We start from the raw sequence: 18,166 nt of genomic DNA, 5'->3' as shown, positions 1-18,166 counted from the left end.
TAAAGAACTAGATGATAATCTGATTATCTTCCAAAAAGCCCGTTTGTTTGAAGTTCTTTCCGTTGAATTCTGTCTTCCTTTAAAAGCATTGGTAACTGATTACATTGCAGTGGTTTGATTCCCTTATCAGGTAGTACACTGAGGTAAGCCAGGTCACTGACACTGCAGTTGAACTTGGGTGGTGCTAATCTGCAGTTGGAGCCTGTGGATTAACGTTCAGGTGTGTGGTTTTGGTCGTTTTGTCGGAGGTTGGTTACATAACATGTTTTCCTTTTGCAAGTTCACGCTGTCTCTTGGGATATCTCTGACTGTGCTTTAGTGGCTTTTGTCCACATTCCAGCCCTGCTGCTGAACTTCCTGTTCTTAGCGCAGAGGGTTTTCCTAGAATGCTATTCTGAAGCACGGTAAACAGCGCGGCTGATTGGCAGGAAGTCGGAGGGATCTGTAGGTCGCCGTGATGCGTGACGAGGTGCTTGGGCTGGTGCTGCGCTCTCAGCTCCAGCTGGTACTAGCCAGGGTAAGAAAGGTGGGCAGTATCAAACAGTCACTTCATTTTCCTCGGGGAAGTGTTAGAGCTAAGTCGGGACAAGCTGAGGTCGTATTGCATGCAGGAAGTGCAGAAGCAGCTTATTTGCCTGTTTCCTAGATTTTCTGGAAATCTCAACAATGGTACAATTCAGAGAGAGACCTGTCTACCTATATTCATCTCCTGTCTCCACAACTTCCAACTTCAGGCATTGTCAGCCTTCAGTGTCCCCCCGGAGTGAAACGGCACCTATCCCGGTTCCCACTCAGCTACGGAATTACCAGCGCATAGAACAGAACCTCTCCTCTACTGCCAGCCCCATGTCAAACCCCCACGGTTCACCAAGGTGAGTTTGAGTGTTTTTTAACTTTTTTCTTGGTTCTAGTTTGTGTTTGCACTCTGACAGATACCTGTGCTTTCTTGCTGATGTCATTTTTTTTTTCTACACAAAAACATACTAAAGGGACATTTTAATGATAAATAATAGTCCTTCACAATCTCAAGATTGTTGGATGGGGACTTGAAATCTTTCATAAAAACAAAATGAGCTTGTTCTTTCACTCAGATGCAACCCAAGAAGGTAAAAAGATGTAGTCTTGCTTTTTTTTATTCCTCTTTGTGTATTATATGCCATTACATCATAAACTGGAAAGTCAGTAATAAGTTATGGTTTGTTTTAACACATGTAGTGATGAGACAAATACATTGTTCTGTAGAATATCAAGGAAACAATTTTTGGCATGCTAGTTAACCAGCTTGTCTTATTACAAAGCTCTAGTGTGCCAGATTTATTCTTTGCCTCGTGGTCTACAGGATCAGGATGGTGAAGGGTGAAGGCTCAGAAGCAGACTACACAGAACTCTGGAGATCTTTACAAAAAGAAACCCCACAGTTCCTTGCATTTTTTTTTTTTTCAGGATCTTTGATTTTATAATAGTTGCTACACTTGGGGAAGTGCCTTTTTCTTAAATAATCTGTTTTCAGTTATCTGGCCTGTATACCAGACCCAGCATGAAAACTTTGTCATAATCTTTGTTGACATAAAAACGGGCATTTGCAGCAATACATTTCACTTTATTGTAAAATGCAGAAGTTGATTATCAAGTTGTTTGAAGATTAGGAATCCATGTACTAAGGGATACCTGGTGTAATTTTCTCCAGCTAACAGATTATTATAGCATTGAAAGTTAAAAAGTTAATGTGAACAAAAGGAGTTAAATCTTGCTTGTTTTCAGTGTGGGAAGCTTAGAGTAAGTTATTAGCTTAATAAGCTTCAACGTCATAGTTTTCTCTTCAAATATTAGTGTTTTCTTAGCTGATCATTATACTCCTTAGAGGATTCTGAAGCTTATCTCAAGGAACCACAGTTACTATAGTGTGTGTAACCATTCTTTTCACCTTGTTAGAGCTGGAGTTGTGAGACGCTCAAATACCAGCCCAATGGGCTTCATGAAGATGGGCTCCTGTTCTCCAGTACCAGCTGACACTGCTCAGGGTGTTGGGAGGAGGTTATCCACAGGATCTTCTAGACCATATTCTCCTTCACCACTAGGTAGGCCCATAAACCTTTACTAATTGCTAAGAATTTGTCTGAAACAGTAATTCAGAACACTGATTCTTGCTTGAAATTACCTTAAACCGCTATCTGCCCAACTAGGTCACATTTGCAGAACTAATTTCTGTTAAATGACTTACAAACTAGGTTTTATTTTGTTTTGCCTTCATTTTTAGATGAAGTATAGTGTGTAAATTCACATTTTGATTTTGTTTGCATAGTTGGAACCATACCTGAGCAGCTTGGACACTGTTGTTGCGGACAACTTCAAGGACATGAATCAAGGAGTAGAAACTTCTCAGGTGAGTGACTTTGGAAAATTCAACCAGTACCATTTTGATAGAGCTTCTAGAGCATTTTGTGAAGAGGAGGAGAGTCAACACTACATTATTATGGGTTAATAGGAGACACTGGGTAAGTGGTTCATTGAGTTTCTGCAGAAACTTAGCCCAGTTGTGGCTGTATCAAGACGTTTCCCCTCCCTGCACAATAAGAAAGTGACTAAAGTTTATTTTCTTAAGATTAAAAAGCAGCTCTGATAATGCCTGTCTTTAAACAGGGGTGGAAGTGGATGGATTATAATTAATGGTAGTAACGTGCTTCTCAGAATCTGGTTTTGATAGACCAGCTCTGTCATGCAAGTCCTCAGAAAAGGGAGAAAGAACTGCTAGTGTACAGCAGGCAGCATGTTTTTGTCATTCCCTTTGGAAATTGACTGGGATCTGATGTTAGCGTTGCTAAGCATTCAGTAAGCTTTGCAAGTCATAAATTACTATGGCATGCCAGCAGGAAAAAAAAAGAAAAGAAAAAGATCGGGGAGAAATACGACTTGAAGATGTTCTGAGACTGTTAAAGATGAAATTGCACTGTAATGCCAAAAAGATTGGGCATGAGAATATGCAATTCAGCAACACGTTCTTTTGCTCTGTGCACAGTTTGGGTGCAATTTCTTCTTTATCTAAAATACTAGGTACACTTTTTATTTTGACTTTCTGAGAGGTGATGTTGAAACTGTATTGTGGGTTTTTCCCCTATTTAAACACTTTCTAAAATCATCTGGATATGATAGTCTTCATTTCTTGGAGTAGCCATATTTCAAATGTCTGGCAATGGTTTTATCCATATAAAATAAGTTCTATGACGTGTCTCAAAAATTGCCTTCATAATTGCTATGCCATTATCAGTCTCAAGAAAAGACAGGAATGAGTGAACTCTCAGATTTGAAATAGTCTCTTCTCTTAAAAAAAAGAGGTGTGTGTGAAGAGAGTACAAAGCAGTGTATATGCTTTTCTTACTGCATCTTTTCTTTGGGTGGAATTTTGTAGGGCTGTTGGTTTAGTGCCTCTTGCCAGTGTCAAACTGACTTGTACTTGTAACATACTGTTTTTATGTCTGTAAAGGTATTTAATGTTTCACTTCTTCAGCTGTTTTCCTGCATTCTTTTTCTCCTTGACTTTATTTCTTAATTTCAAATGACTGCAGTGGTATTTCTGTTTGTAAAATACCACAAATTGCAGCAAGTCTGTTTCTCAGTGTTTAAATGGCTATGGGAAGCTGTCTTTTGCTTCTCGGTGAAGTGAGGTCATCTGTACCAAGATTTTCTAAGGACTGAAGATGTCTGTTGTGATGTAGCTTCTGAACTAATTGAGTTGCTCTTGCTGCCAGTGGCAGCAGAGGACAGACTTCCAAATCAGAAGCCTTCCCTGCGGTGGCAGTGACACTAGAACAGTAACCAGTGAGATTTGAGACTGGTTTCTGCAGCAACAGGTGAGGACTTTCAATGTTATGAGACAAGCAGAGAGATTTCAAACAAGAAAATTCTTGGCTGGCAAGTTAATGAGAAGTAGACTTGATCCCTCTGCTGGAGCTGCAGGCAGAAAGGCTATTCTAGAACATACTGTTTAATGGAGTGGAATGAAATCAAGATGAAGTAGCTCATATTCAAAATCCAACTAGCAAAAGCATAGGCTTAAGAAGATTGAAAGATGTGTTTTAACAGCTGGGCACTTTACTGAGCAAACTGCAAGAAGTTTGTGATGTTTTTTTCAGCATACATTTATGAAACAGCCTATTTCAGAAGATTGTCTTGGCCAGCTCTTAAAAATCTTATCTAGTTAATATAGTTCATTTTCAGTTTTGCCATTTTTTGAGGGGTTTTTTGTTTGGTGGGTTTTTTTAAACATCAGTGAAATTCTCACTCCAGTGTCAGTCCTTTGGGGTTACAAAGATAGGCATTTGATCTGGGAAGCTGTGGCCGTTAAGCTGAAGTCTTATGTACTCTTTGTAGCTTTGCACAGTTCCTCGTCACAAGACATAAAAATATCACAAGGAAGAGACTTATTTCATCAAATTTCAGGTTCCTTATTTTGAAGGAGTAGGTGAGATGTTCCTAAGAGAGATTTCCCCAAAGCCCTCTGTTTAAATGACTGCCTGTAGCTCTTCCATTTGCTTTAGGAGAAACCTTGCACTTGTACTTAATTGTGGACTTTCTTTGTACATAGTGAAGCTTTTGAAAAAGATCGGGTCTGACAGAATAAAAAGTAAATGACTGCCCAAAGTAATGATCCCAAACTGTTCCATCTGAATAATTGGTTCCTTTTAGCACCTAGTTTTCTTGCAGGAACCGCGAAATGAGCTGCCTTTTGTGTCTGCAAATGAAGTCGTTATGTACAAAGCAAGTCATTAACATGCACTGTGGCATTCAGGAACTTGTTTGCAGGAATATAATTCCAGTACTTGGGAACCTCTGTTCAACCGAGAGTCTTGGCGGCTGCACTTGAAATTTCAGTGTTGGTTATGCCATTCCTGTTGAATCCAGCCACTTTATTTGTCTTGCTGCAGGTTGCCAGAGGTACTGCAGCTGCCAGTACAGCTGTCACCCTGACATCTTGCCTATTTGGCAGCTTGAACATCTCATCAGTGTAATGTAGCCTTAGTCCAAATAACCGACAGGCTAAATCCATTCTCCTTGCCATCTAGTGGGTTGATGATCAACATATCTCACGGTATTTGCAGTCCTATCTCCTTTCAGTTTAATGTTCATCTCTGGCATTTTGGGCTTTGTTGATACGTTTTCCAAGGACTGCAAGTAGAATTTTACTTCACTGTTTTGATCCCCACAGGTTCTCCGGTACCACCGTCTCAGTCTCCACAGTCAGTTTTGATGGGAGTGAGGTTGCAGAGCGCTCCTACTCTCACAGATATTTATCAAAACAAGCAGAAGCTCAGAAAGCAGCATTCAGACCCAGTATGCCCATCCTATGCTGGATATGGATACAGTCATTCTCCACAACCAAGTAGGCCAGGTAGCCTGGGAACATCACCTACCAAACATATGGGATCGTCACCTCGGAGTTCAGACTGGCTGTTCAAAACTCCACTACCAACGATCATTGGCTCTCCCACTAAGGTGTGTTAAGTTTGCCACTGTCAGTAAAATGTGAAGTGGTAACACGCTGCCTGAAACCATTCTCAAAACTATTTTGGGGTTCTAACTTTGGTTTTTGTGTGTTCTTGGTCTTGATTCTTCAAGGCAACAGCTCCTTTCAAAATACCTAAAACTCAAGCATCCTCAAACTTGCTGGCCCTGGCTAATCGTCAGGGCTCAGTGGATACCCCGTTGCAGCCTAAAGACATCACCGACCCAAGGGATTTCATGCACTTCCACCCGACCCAAGGGGGTGAAAAGCAAGCAGGAGAACAGCACAGTAAAACTACGTTCGGCAGGTAGGCACGATACCCAACCTGTGACCTTGGGTAGGTTACCTGGCAGCAGAATGTACATTGCACGCAGCAAGTTAGAGGGGAAAAGCGTGCAAAAAGTGAGCTGTGAGGAGATGCTGAGGTTTGGTGTGTACAACAGAAACATTTTGTACTGTGTATAAATATAGCATGGACTTCCTGGAGCACTTTGTGTTGCTGTCTAGTTCTCTTTTGTTTTGATTATCTGAATATGGAATTTCATTGTCTCTGCGAAGCCCGTTCAGTTTTTGCTTGAAAATCTGTATGACAAAATTTGCAATATAAATTTTTAAGAGAAAAAGGTCTCTCTGGTTTTATGGTTAGCTCTGCTTCAGTAGGTCCGTGATGAACAGCGAGATCTCAAGACTTTCTGTACTTTTGTTGAAGAATCTCTATAATAAATACCAAGAATCTGAAAATTATCCTCAGTTGCAAGTTTGGTAGGAAGATCTTACTGAAGAACTTTGTTGTGAATCCATATGTTTTTCTGTCTAGGTCTGTTAGCACTGGGAAGCTATCAGATCAACAGGTGAAGACTACCCTTGGTGGCCAGTTATATCAGGGCAGTACAGACAGCCTCAATACGGAGCGGCCAATGGATACAGGTAAGGAACAGATGGATTTTCGAGCTGTCTTTATGTGCTAGGCTTTTTATGGAGCACCAACTAGATACAGTCCTGCCTCCAGCTTCGATAATTGGTTCTGACAATTTTTAGCCTTGGTACAGAAGGCTTTTTTTAATCTTTGAGGGGATATGTTCCATTTCTTTAGCATAGCTTTAAAAATAACCGAGACAGGAAAATAGCTGCTTCTGTGCTAAACACAGAAATATCTCAACTGCCCATGCTGGCTAGAGGGGTTTGGGTCTTTTTTTGGTTTGGTTTTATTTTCATTTTTAATACGTTTGTGACTGTTTCATTTCCTAATTCCACCTTGTTTTCCTATGAAAGCCAGTTTGTGTAATTCTGGGTTGGTGGGGTTTTTTTTCCTCCTCCTCCCTCCCTCAGCTTGAGCCTTGCCACAAGTGGCCACCAGAAGTTCTCACCTTGTTTTTGAGCAGATGGAAGGAGTTCTGCAGACAGGGCTGGTCTAGCCTCCAGACCTGTCATGGTCTGCCTTTAGAATTTTTCTGTTTTATCTTTTGCTGCAGGACTTGTGGTGTCCTCAGACTCTGAGAGAGAGCTTCTGTTGCTCTTCTCTAGGTGAGGGTGGAGCAGAGAGAGATTGAAAGTAAAAAGATATATGAAGACTCCATCTTGACTCTTCATGTGTATCGCCAAGGCTGTCTGCTCAGCTTGCTTTATGTGCTGTCAGAACTTCTAACTAGTCCAAGTCTTGGATCTACATCAAAGCATTTTGTGTTGTAGTGCTCCAGTTTGCTGCATGTAATTACTTATTGGTGTGATTATATGTAATAGGGACTAATTTGCTGAAATTTTCTCTTCCAGCTCCAGCAGGGGCCTATGGAATTGCAACAGCACCTCCTTCCATGGGAAGCGGGGCGGGTTCTCGGGCTGTCATGTTTACTGTTGGGTCCCCTCCAAGCAGTGCCACCCCTCCTACCTGCACCCATATGGTCCTCAGAACAAGAACCACCTCAGGTAAGACTTCCTGACAACTGTGGACTGTCATCAAATGCAGTATTTAGGCTTGTCCACTTCTTGGGCCAGTAACCTGCTTACTGCCTCGTGCGGTGGGTCCTCTAGGCTATACAGAAAAAGTGCTCTGTAAAGTAGAGGTTAATATCTGGTAACTTCTGCCTTTTCTCTCCTAAAGAGAGGGCCAGGGGCACGGATTTGAAATACAGCGGTGTGTAACCTCCTGGGTACATAGCTTTGCTCCACCACGGGGAGTGACAGAGATCTCTATGACACAGGTGGAGAGGAAAAGTTAGATTTCTGTTTCTGCATTCTTGCCTGCTGCTGTGCCGCTGTACCAGAAACGACACACGAGGAGTGTGAGCTGGCTGCATTTCGGTGTGCGTCAGCCATGTTGCCAAATACCAAAGATCTCAAGGTAAAGGCCTTCATCCGCGCAGGATGAGCAGGAATTGGCAGCAGTGTGCTTTTGTGAACTGTAGCACAACTTTTGGTCTGTACTGTTGGACTGCCTGCCTTGGAATCCCTGTCAGCCATTTCCCAGAATCTGTGTTATAAAAAGTCACTGTTCATTAAGGTGGAGCCTTTGCATTCTCTACAGAGCGATGCAAGGAACAACGAGGAGAGCCTCCCGAGAGTGAATCTGTGATGACTACTGATTTGTCATTTGCTACCATCTGCAGCCCCAGCGCTGCAAGATGAAACAATCTATTAGACTGAATGTATGTGTTATTTTTCTTGTAGTTGGATCAAACAGTTCTGGAGGGTCTCTCTGCTCTACTAGTGGCCGTGTATATATGGGCTCTCCTCCTGGTATTTATATGGGTTCTTCTCCTCCGGGAGCCGAGGCAGCTCCGAGTCTGAAGTACATGCCTTATGGTACTTCGCCTCCCAGCTTAGAGGGCTTTATCACTTTTGAAGCTCCCGAATTGCCTGAGGAAACTTTAATGGAGGTATAGAAAAAATAATTTAATGTTTTATAATGTATAATGCTGCTAAACCAGAGACGTGGTAGAAACAGGATTGCTCAGTGCACTTCGTAGTTTCCTCTTCGCTATCTCACGTATTACCTTTTAAGATCTTGAAAATATTCCTATGTCAATTGTGGCCAGTTTTTCTTTGGTAGTTACTCCTGGCATTTCATGTGTTTGAATAGGTAACTAAAGGAACATGACTGCTTTTGTTCACCAGAGTCTTTCAGAGAGGCCTCGTGTTTTAATGCCAAGTCTCTGCACATGGGACCAATATCCCTCTGGGCGTTGTTTTTAACTGCTGCTTCACAGTCAGTGGATGACATTAAATCCTACTTGTGGGAAGAGTGTCCTATTTTTTTTTTTTTTTAAGTGTGTGGAGGAGTGACACTTTAAAAACACAAGTTGGGGTGGTCTTTCACCAGAATGCTATCCTTGGACTGTAAATTTCTCAAGGCAGATTGCTGTTCTGTTTTCTCATTCACAGAAGGTGTTTGGACCCCTATTGAATCTCTATGTTATAACATGAATGTTATAAAATACACTGTATTCTTCCCACAGATAGAGTTTAAAATGTATTTAGACCTGCATTACTAATTAGAAGATTATAAATATTGCTAAGATATGTTTGATGAGTTTTGAAGGCTAGTTTGGTTTTTTTGAGCAGAGACTAGGCATGTAGTATCGGTTTTAGTAACCAAGAAGCAGTGAGTTGTTAGCTCCAATTTAAGTTGTTTAGTCTAAATTGTAAACTTTGGCAACAGCCACCTTTTAACACAATACAATTCTAGATTTAAGTATAAATCAGAGTGAGGCAGATAAGAGTGAAACTTTAGATCAGTTCTCTCGTAGGTATCAAGTCTGTTGTATAATAAAAGCCAAATGTTTCTCCTGGCTTCTCATACAAGTGCCGAGCATACTTTTGGGTTGCTGATAATATAATAACAAGTAATATGTCCCACTTGTGATTCCTTTAGTTGCTCAGGTTTCAACAAACATAGAACGCCACGTCCCAATTCCTTTGGCTTTGTTGAAAGACTCTTAAGGATAAGCTGCAGTGTCTTGAAATCATTAATGAAGAAAGAACAAGTTAATATCCGTTGATGTGTTTGGACCCATTTGGTTCTGTAGTCCCTAGTGCTGGCTCTACTGCAGTGTGATTTCTGTGTAGAACTGACAAACCAAGAAATCCTCAAATGATCAGCAAGTTTTAAGTGTACTTGTTTGCCTAATGGCTTCTACTGGTTAAATTGTTGTTGTCTTTCCCTCTGACAGAGAGAACATACAGATACACTGCGTCATCTAAACATGATGCTGACATTTACAGAATGTGTTCTGGATCTGACAGCAGTCCGAGGAGGAAACCCAGACCTGTGTACTTCTGCAGTATCACTGTACCAAATCCAAGAGAGCATAGTTGTTGATCAGATCAGCCAGCTAAGCAAAGAATGGGGGTAAGTGTGCGGTCAAATAGTGTCAAGAGAATTAGTGAATACTGAATACATCAAAAATGTATTCAAACTATGGCCTTTTGTTGGGAGTGATTGTTTTACTGTATAGAATCTTTTATAGGAATAAATTTTTAACAAATGAAGGCAGATCAGAAAGAGCAAAGGACAGAGAGACATTTGCTAGCAGATAAATAAAAGGACAGTGTTTTCTGGCCTGCCACATACAGGGGAAAGTGGTGTGAGGAGTTGAGGCTTGAGGTGCAGCAGTGCATTTCTAAGCTTGGAAATCTGTTGTGCCAGCTTTTGTCAGGTCTGAGCCCTCTTCCTGTTGACCAGTCTGAAGCAGTAGCACTGGGGTCCGGTTGGGAATGGGGAAGGACTGTCTAAATTTGAGCTTTTTTCAGTGGAACCAATCAGCCCTAATACAAAATCAAAAACAAGGAGAAATATGAGAAATTTGGAGTGGTGGGAAAGGGCAGTTCCACTTCCTGCCTTCTTGCTGAAAAAAACAACCAAAAAAACCCAACAAAAAAAAACCTGCAAAGCGTTTGCTTTTCACAACTGAGAATTCCAGGGGCATAGGAAATGACACTGCGAGAAAAGCACACCCAGTCGCTTGTGGTAAGACATTGACCTCGGGCAGTTGGCCTCCACAAATAAGTGTTCCTTTTAAAAATGTCTACATTAAAGCAGTTTGTATTTGCTGCTGCAGCTACTGGATGAGCAGATGTACTCTCAACCCGTGACAGAGTGTTTGTGAAGGGAAGGGAGGGGTGGAGTTGCATTTTAAACATCTGTCTTCCTTTTCTGCTGCTGGTGGGCCCTCTGCAGGGTTGCAGTTAAAAAATGGTGTCTGCCCATAGCTCAAATGTGTTCAAGAAAGATGTTTTGGTATATAATTTTTTTTTCTCCCTTTCCTAGACAAGTAGAGCAGCTGGTGTTGTATATGAAAGCTGCCCAGTTACTAGCATCTTCTCTGCATCTTGCCAAAGCACAGGTCAAATCGGGGAAACTGAACCCATCCACTGCTGTTAAGCAAGGTAAATGCAACATAACGTAATTTGCTTTGCTTGTGAATTTTCTTTGCTGATACATCACTCAAAAAGCTTACGTTGCAACATTTGTTTGTTTTCTTCTGTACAAGAGAATTGTAGATATGTGCAGTTGCACAATTCTGATAGTAAACAAAGATACAGCTAGAAACTGTTAAGAAATGGGCAGTTATTAACTTGAAATTATTTGATATATACTTAATTCATAGAAGTGGCAGAGTAAATAAAAATTAAAAGCACAAGTTTAAACAGATTGACTTTGCTAACGTTGGGAAAAGCTGAACTTAGGCCATGTTGTTGTTTTGTTGTGTGGGGTTTTTTTGATTTGGTATTAATTTCTTCTTACCTTTCCTCCAGTTGTGAAAAGCCTCAATGAAAGATACAAATTCTGTATTGGCATGTGCAAGAAATTAACGGAAAAGTTGAATCGTTTCTTTTCGGACAAGCAGAGGTTCATTGATGAAATCAACAGTGTAACTGCAGAGAAACTCATCTACAGCTGTGCTGTAGAAATGGTAAGTCATTCCTTTTACCTAAATGATAGGACATTGAGATTAATTGCTTCCTTCTCTCACATACCACTTCTACATAACCAGAAAACAGAATGTATGTTTCCAGAATTCTATTTGTGATAATTTTTGTTAGTCTTTCACTCTCTTTCCTGCCCTGCCTTAACTGTGGCTAAAGTTCCTGGCAGATGCTGTTCCTCAGGGACATTTCCCCTACATCAGCACATTTGGTACATAAACACTAGGAAATGAACTCCTAAGCCACGCAGCGCCGTGTGCTGAAGTCGCATCCAGTAAGGCTTCCTAAGGCATGGAAGCAACAGAAGCAGCTTCGTCAATCTGCCAGGTCAATTTGAGGAATGTCAGCCTGTCAATGCAAAGCAAAAATGGTAGCAACCATGTGGAAGCTTTTTCATGTAATTGATACGCTTTCTGTCTGCCATGGAGCAGATGCAATAACCATACAGGAAACTTAACTGCTTTTTTGCTGAGAGAGAAGTCTTTTTTTAATATAGGTGTCACATAAAAGATTCTGGCAAATACTGTGCTTAACCCTGATAACAGTGTAGTCATGCACAATCAATTTGTCGTCTTTACAAGAGAATGTAGGTAAAAGAACACACATATTTACTCATATGTTGTTCACATGTAAATACAAAAGATCAAAAAGTGCTTTTATGGCACCTATGTGCAGAATATCCTTAGTTAATACAGCACAGGCACTGTATTCTCTCGGATTTTGTTTTGTTGTCTTAGGAAAACACATCAGCTAAATTAAGGCTCATAAATATGACATTTTTATATCATTCCTTTTGAATTTTTCATTTCATTACTTGTCTAACGCAGTTTATGTAACCGAATCTCCTGAATGATTCCAGGTTCAGTCGGCAGCTCTGGATGAGATGTTTCAGCAGACTGAAGATATTACATATCGATACCACAAAGCAGCCTTGCTGCTGGAAGGACTGACTAAAATACTGCAAGACCCTGCAGACATAGAAAACGTACACAAGTGTAAGTTTATGTTGAATAATGAAAATACTGAAAATTACATGGAATTAATGCGTTGTAAAATAACACAGAAGTCATCACCTGTTTGTTACCTCTCTCTGTTTGCAGACAAATCTAGCATCGAGCGAAGGCTTTCTGCACTTTGCTATAGCACAGTGGCTGTATATGAGCAGTAGGAATATCCCGAGGACCAGATGGCGTGAACATAAGGGACCACATCAGTGATACTGCACTTTTTTCACTACAGCTTAATTGTTGTCCTTGTTCTGCCCCACGTGGAAGATGATTCTTACATTTCTGTAGTGACTACCAAAGAAACAGCAGCGTATTCAAAGAGGAGAAATTCCAAAAGTACACTTGCCTTACTGATCCAGCAGCTCCTTTTTCTTCCTAGCAACAGAATTTAAAAGAATCTCTCTTCACATTTCAAACTGATCCTTGTACGTGTGCTTTGACTTGAATGATCAGGGTTGGTTTTTTTTTCCTCACGAGGTTTCTAGAGAGTGGATCCTTCTGCATCAGGTACAAAAAGACATTTCCCTCAGAAGATTCCCTCAAAAGTTGGTGAAAAATATTTTTAAGTTGTCAGTAAAATGAGGTGAAGTGAATCTGGGAAACCCTAACCATGTGCAAGTGCTGTTGAAAGCTTTTGGGGCTACTCTGGCTTGTGTCGGAGCTCACATGTTGTAACCATGGCTCAGCTTGTCGTATGAAGGGATGGCGAGGAAGTGCTCTTTTACATGGGGGAAGGATGGTGATGGAATAAACTGTGCTCCATCTGTGCAAAATCCCCAGTGGGTTTTCAGCTGATGTGGATACAATTTGATGATCTTCTTCCAAAATATTTTGTTTTGCACTAATTTACTAAAGCAACTGTATATTCATTTTTGAAGAACTATATAAAAAAAAAATAGAGAAAGAAGGCACAATGGACTTGGCTGAATTTCATTTCAGTGTACATAAAATTCTTTTCAGAATTTCAAATGTAGCTTCTAGAAGACTTTCAAACAAACTGTAAAAACTTGTATTCATGTGAACCTTTCCATTTTATACCTATTTGTCTAATACTTGAGTAACTACTGCTCTGGACTTTCTCAGTAATATAGCAATGTTGAGTTGCTGGTTGTTTGCTTTTTATATAGATTTGGTTGCATCTTTTGTTGTGCATGAGATACGTGCATTAATGCCTGCAGTCTCTAGAGGTGTAATGACAGTTCTTTGTAGTTTGTTTCTTGGGCAGTATTACAAGAAATACTGTAAACCGAAAGGTTCTGCAAGGAACCAGGCAAAACCAGAAAATAATGTTGGGGTTTGAAATGCTGATGAATTCATGTAGAATATCTACATACAGTGTGTGAAAAATCAGGATTATTTTGTGTGCATTTTGGGGGAGAGGTGGGAAGCTTCATTTAGCCTTATAGGCGTTATCATTTCAAGCATCCCATGAGATCATCAGGACAGCGATTTGCAAAGTCTTTAGGCAGATCAGCTTCTCTGGAAATGGTTCCTATACTTCATTTTTGGGACTTTTTTTGTTACTCAGCTGCTTGAATACTTGAATAAACCATTCTCCAGGACAAAATCATTTTAATCCTCTTAAACACAGTGGTCTGAACTATTTGACAAAGTTGTACAGGGCTTACACATCAAAATATTGTTTCAGTGTTTGGATAACCATGTGTTTCCTTTACTTTGACAGAGTAATGTACTTTTTACCTTATTTATCGGTATGAAATTCCAACAGTTAATTTGAAAGTGTTTGTTTATATAATGTTTGTATTTTTAGGTCTTTAATACGGTGTTTCTACCTCTCCTTTGTAATTGCATGCATTATTCTTGAAACTAGGTAATAACTCACTGAACTGTTGCGTAATAGCCTTTTTATTATGGCCTGTATAAATGTATATTAAGGTAAAATAAATACTGACACTAGAAGTGTTTCTATGGTAAAACCGAGTTTCTGTGTCTCTGTAACCAAAGGCCAGTGGTGTTAACTTCAGAGAAATGGTCTGTGCTTGACTAGTTAAACCAGTTGCTGAATGTTCCCTGCTTGGGTCAAGAGCTCACCTCAGCAGCTGGACGTGCCAGCAGGGCAAGATGGGGCAACTCGCTGGAGATAATTTCTCTCTGGATGGCTCTGGCACAAAGTGTCCCTGAGTTTGTTTTCACTTGCTTTAGGAAAACAATTTACCCTGTTGGTTGGTTGTTGTTTTGTTTTGTTTTGTTTTTAACTTGGATTTGAAAACAAATATGGTAAGTAGGTTCCTGGCTAACAGCTGTATGTTCTTTCAACAAGGTGCTTATTTGTTGCCTCTAGTGAGGAGGAGCTGTCCGGGCTGCCCAAACAGCCTATACAGAGCTAATTGACAAAAACTGGCAGTAATTTACAATTTCTGTACAAGCCTTACAGAAAACAGGCTCTGTCCACCTTGTAGCTAATATCCTCTGCCCAGCTGAGTTGTGCTGTGGGAGCTGGTATGTGGCTGTTGTATTTCTTAGTTGCACGATCAATTTTTTCCTAATTGATTATTTAAAAAAAACCAAAACTATGCTTGTGACTGCAAAACAATAAAAGAGGATGAGGAAGATGCAAGCAGGGAATGCTAATGCTACGTCTGAACGCAAATCTAGGAACAAAACAAAAGCCTTAATGCACGTGTCTAGGAGATAGGCTGCTTTTCCCAGGAACTCACTGGTTTTTGTTGTTTTGGGTTTTGTTTTTTGTTTTTTCTCAGGATTCAAGCTCATTCTCCTTCCACTCTTGCCAGCAAGACTACAGCTGCACAAACAGGAGGAGAAGAAAAGGGCTATTCTTGTTTGCTGTTTTCAGGAGGAGGAGACCAACGTTCATGGCCTGTCTTTCTGCATAAACTCACTGCACAAAGATCCTGAAGCTGTCCTCTGTCTTCAGCTCTCTGCACTGAACAGCAGGTGCTTGTTTCTACCAAATACTTTTTGTTCAGCCTTTTGAAAGATAGAACTTGAAAGGAGATATTTGATGTGCTGCTTTTCTAGTTCAACTCTCTAGCATCTACTCAAGAGCACCGTGTTCCATACTCGTTCTGCTCTTTTCACAGTGTATAATGTCGACTGAGGAATTGAAAACATTTTGATCTGACATTTGCTGCTTTTTATAAGCAAGATGTTGAACTCCGAGCCCTTCCTCTGATTCAGAGAATGAAATCTAGTTAATTTAACTTGCAACTAAGATACCACAAGTTATTCTGAGAAGCATTTTTCAGTTGAGAGGAGTGAGTTGGTCCTGCAGCTGGCTAGGTTCTGCATAGTTCTTGCTGCATTCTTACACAGCAATGTCACGGTGTTGCTGTTGTCACCTCTGGGCTCGGTGGCAGTTGTTGTGATCCACTGGTATCACAGCGCTCTGCAGCACACAGCTCAGCTGCACGGAAAAGGGAACTTGCTTCTTCGTCTAGGGCAAGTAAAGCTGCATACTGCTGCTTTCAAAGCTTGTTAAGGCTTTGAAATTCAGATAGGCTGGCTTGTGACTTGGCTTGTGACACCTCCTTTTTGACTCCTGCTTCCTTTCCTATTTTTTGTGGGTTTTGTTTTTGGTTTTTGGTTGTTGTTTTTTTTTTTAATTTTGATCCTTTGACTTTTTTGTCTGTTCTGATCTCTGCTTGCCACTGTTTTTTGACTGTCCAGGAGGCCTTTTAAGTCTTTCAGCGAATCTCCTTTTATCCTGAACTTCCCTATCCAAGCTCAGCCATAGCCCTGGCTGTGGCTTTTTAATAAGTGCCCACATAGCTCCTTGTTTCTGTAGATCAGTGAAGCTCAGTAACCTCTCTTTTGAGGTCTTTAAGTCAGCTGGAGCCCAGTCTAACTAAGTCTTGGCACCGCTTCTTCGGACAAACACCTTTTCAATAGGCTTTTGTATGTGGCAGGCTCCCCCCTCCTCTTTGGCTGAAAGCAAACTAAATGCCAGGGGTGCTGTTGAGTCTTGTTGCAGTCTTTGTGCCAATCATTTTCATTGTTTCTTTGTGTTGCTTTCACATTTTCCATGGCCCCAGCTATGTCTACAATGCAGCCCACAGACCACGGCTGTGTACTACACAGTATCTTGTTCTTGCAAATGTGAGATCAGCCAGAGCTTTCAAAACAAGTGATGCCATAAATGAACTGAGCTGCATTTATTCGGGTAGGTTCCTTAAAACCTCTCCCTCTCGTTAATCTTCTGTACCCACTTTTATGATTGGGTGCTGTTAGGGCTTCTGCGGCTGCCCATCTTCTGCCACTGGCCAGATCGTGTGACTTTTAGAAAACACTTGGAACTCGAGACGAGGTAGACATTCAAGTAGAAACTGGGGATCGTCAGCCTAGCTAAAAACTTGAAGTTCTGTGAGTGTGGTGTGCGAGCCAAAGAAACATTTATTGATTAGCTGTGCAATTTGGTGGACTCGTGAAACCAAATACTGCACAGCTTATCTTCTAAAGCAAAGTCCTCCTTCCCCAGGCTCTGCTGGATGCTTTTGGGAGCCAGGCAAGGAATGGCACAAAGGCATGTTCCCCAGGCCCAGCACAGGGCAGGAGCCTGTCTCACTCCTTGCTGTAATTGACTCCAAGAGGGGAGTGAGAGCAAGGGGCTGCGAGGATTGGCGGGGAGAGGGGAGCCTCAAGCTCAGCTTCTCAAAAAAAGTCTCTTGCTACTGTAAGTATAGCCCTGGGGATTAGAGCACCCCCAGCACTGCTTACCTCCCGATTCCTCTGGAGTTTAATTACCTTCCCATAAATAGTTCCCTCCTTTATTGTTTCTTAGTGACTGAATAAAAATAGAAAATACTGTCAGCTCCTAGGCGTGGGGAGCGTGCTGCAGACCATGCATTTCACTGGGTACTGTCTGGGATATTCTTCCATCTCACTCAAGATCCCACACTTCCCTGAAATCCACGTGTCTCACCCAGCCACTCGAGGGAGACTTTGATATTTTGCAACACTTAAAGCACTCTCAGCCTTGTTTCCTGTCCATAATTGGCTAAAAGATGTCCCTGACAAGGACCAAAAGGGACTGTCTCCCAGGACGCAGCACGCTGCTGCTGTCTCATTCCCGCAAATACTGAGGAGCCTTAAAGCCAGGTTTCTGCGAAAGCATGGCACAGTGCCAGCCTACTGGGAGCTGGGACGTTTGCCTCCTGCGGGTGACACCAAGCACAAGCAGCACTGCTCTGGCATGAAAACCCTCGGGCTGAAGGGTGAGGATTGTACAGGCTCTGGGGAATGGCCGTTCTGGAAAACATAGGTAAGTATCTCCCTGCTCCCGCAGACATCCCTCCCTTGGTGGGTGCGCTCCCTGCATTGCAGCACTGTTTCCCCAGGCACAATGTAATGCTCCACGCTGAGAGCTCAAAAACTTTTACTCTGATTGCAGTAGCATTAATTCTTTATCTAATTTCCTTGGACCTTCAGACAGCACGGCACCTGGACAGAGCTCCTGCCTGCGCGGATGCTAACAGGATCCAGGAGAGCACGTTTGCATCAGGTAATGTTCCTGTGAGAAAAGTTCCCACTTCTACCCCTGTCTTCTTGACTGCAGACCCAGCTCCTTTCCACATACCACAGTTGCAAGGGCTCTGTCAAGCCCAGCCTGTTTTTCTTTCACATGTTGCCTCTTGCATTTAAGTGTTGGCAGCTGCTCTTGTCATTCGTTTCCACTGCAGGCTGTTTACTGCTGAGATTTGTGCAATAGCTGGGGAAACGCTCACGTGCCGGCTGAGCCGCAGCCCGGGAGCTGTTAGCA

The 18,166-nt window shown here is 41.6% G+C and overlaps 1 protein-coding gene across 1 annotated transcript in view; it reads left to right on the top strand.

Annotated features, from left to right (window-relative positions):
• ULK2 (unc-51 like autophagy activating kinase 2) overlaps positions 1 to 14,330 on the top strand; it is a 40,232-nt gene extending 25,902 nt beyond the window's left edge. The window contains exons 16-28 of the mRNA XM_086624603.1: positions 735 to 872; positions 1,933 to 2,078; positions 2,303 to 2,383; positions 5,204 to 5,490; positions 5,614 to 5,807; positions 6,318 to 6,427; positions 7,271 to 7,423; positions 8,165 to 8,373; positions 9,667 to 9,845; positions 10,764 to 10,882; positions 11,252 to 11,409; positions 12,282 to 12,417; positions 12,523 to 14,330. Of these exons, the coding sequence (XP_086480729.1) occupies positions 735 to 872; positions 1,933 to 2,078; positions 2,303 to 2,383; positions 5,204 to 5,490; positions 5,614 to 5,807; positions 6,318 to 6,427; positions 7,271 to 7,423; positions 8,165 to 8,373; positions 9,667 to 9,845; positions 10,764 to 10,882; positions 11,252 to 11,409; positions 12,282 to 12,417; positions 12,523 to 12,590 (1,978 nt within the window). The 3' untranslated portion in view covers positions 12,591 to 14,330. The remainder of the gene's footprint in view (positions 1 to 734; positions 873 to 1,932; positions 2,079 to 2,302; positions 2,384 to 5,203; positions 5,491 to 5,613; positions 5,808 to 6,317; positions 6,428 to 7,270; positions 7,424 to 8,164; positions 8,374 to 9,666; positions 9,846 to 10,763; positions 10,883 to 11,251; positions 11,410 to 12,281; positions 12,418 to 12,522) is intronic.
• Positions 14,331 to 18,166: the final 3,836 nt, after the last annotated feature.

Source organism: Tauraco erythrolophus, chromosome 21 (assembly GCF_009769465.1).
Source record: "Tauraco erythrolophus isolate bTauEry1 chromosome 21, bTauEry1.pri, whole genome shotgun sequence".
In the NCBI taxonomy this organism is placed as follows: Eukaryota; Metazoa; Chordata; class Aves; order Musophagiformes; family Musophagidae; genus Tauraco; species Tauraco erythrolophus.
This window is presented reverse-complemented; position numbering and strand designations above follow the sequence as displayed.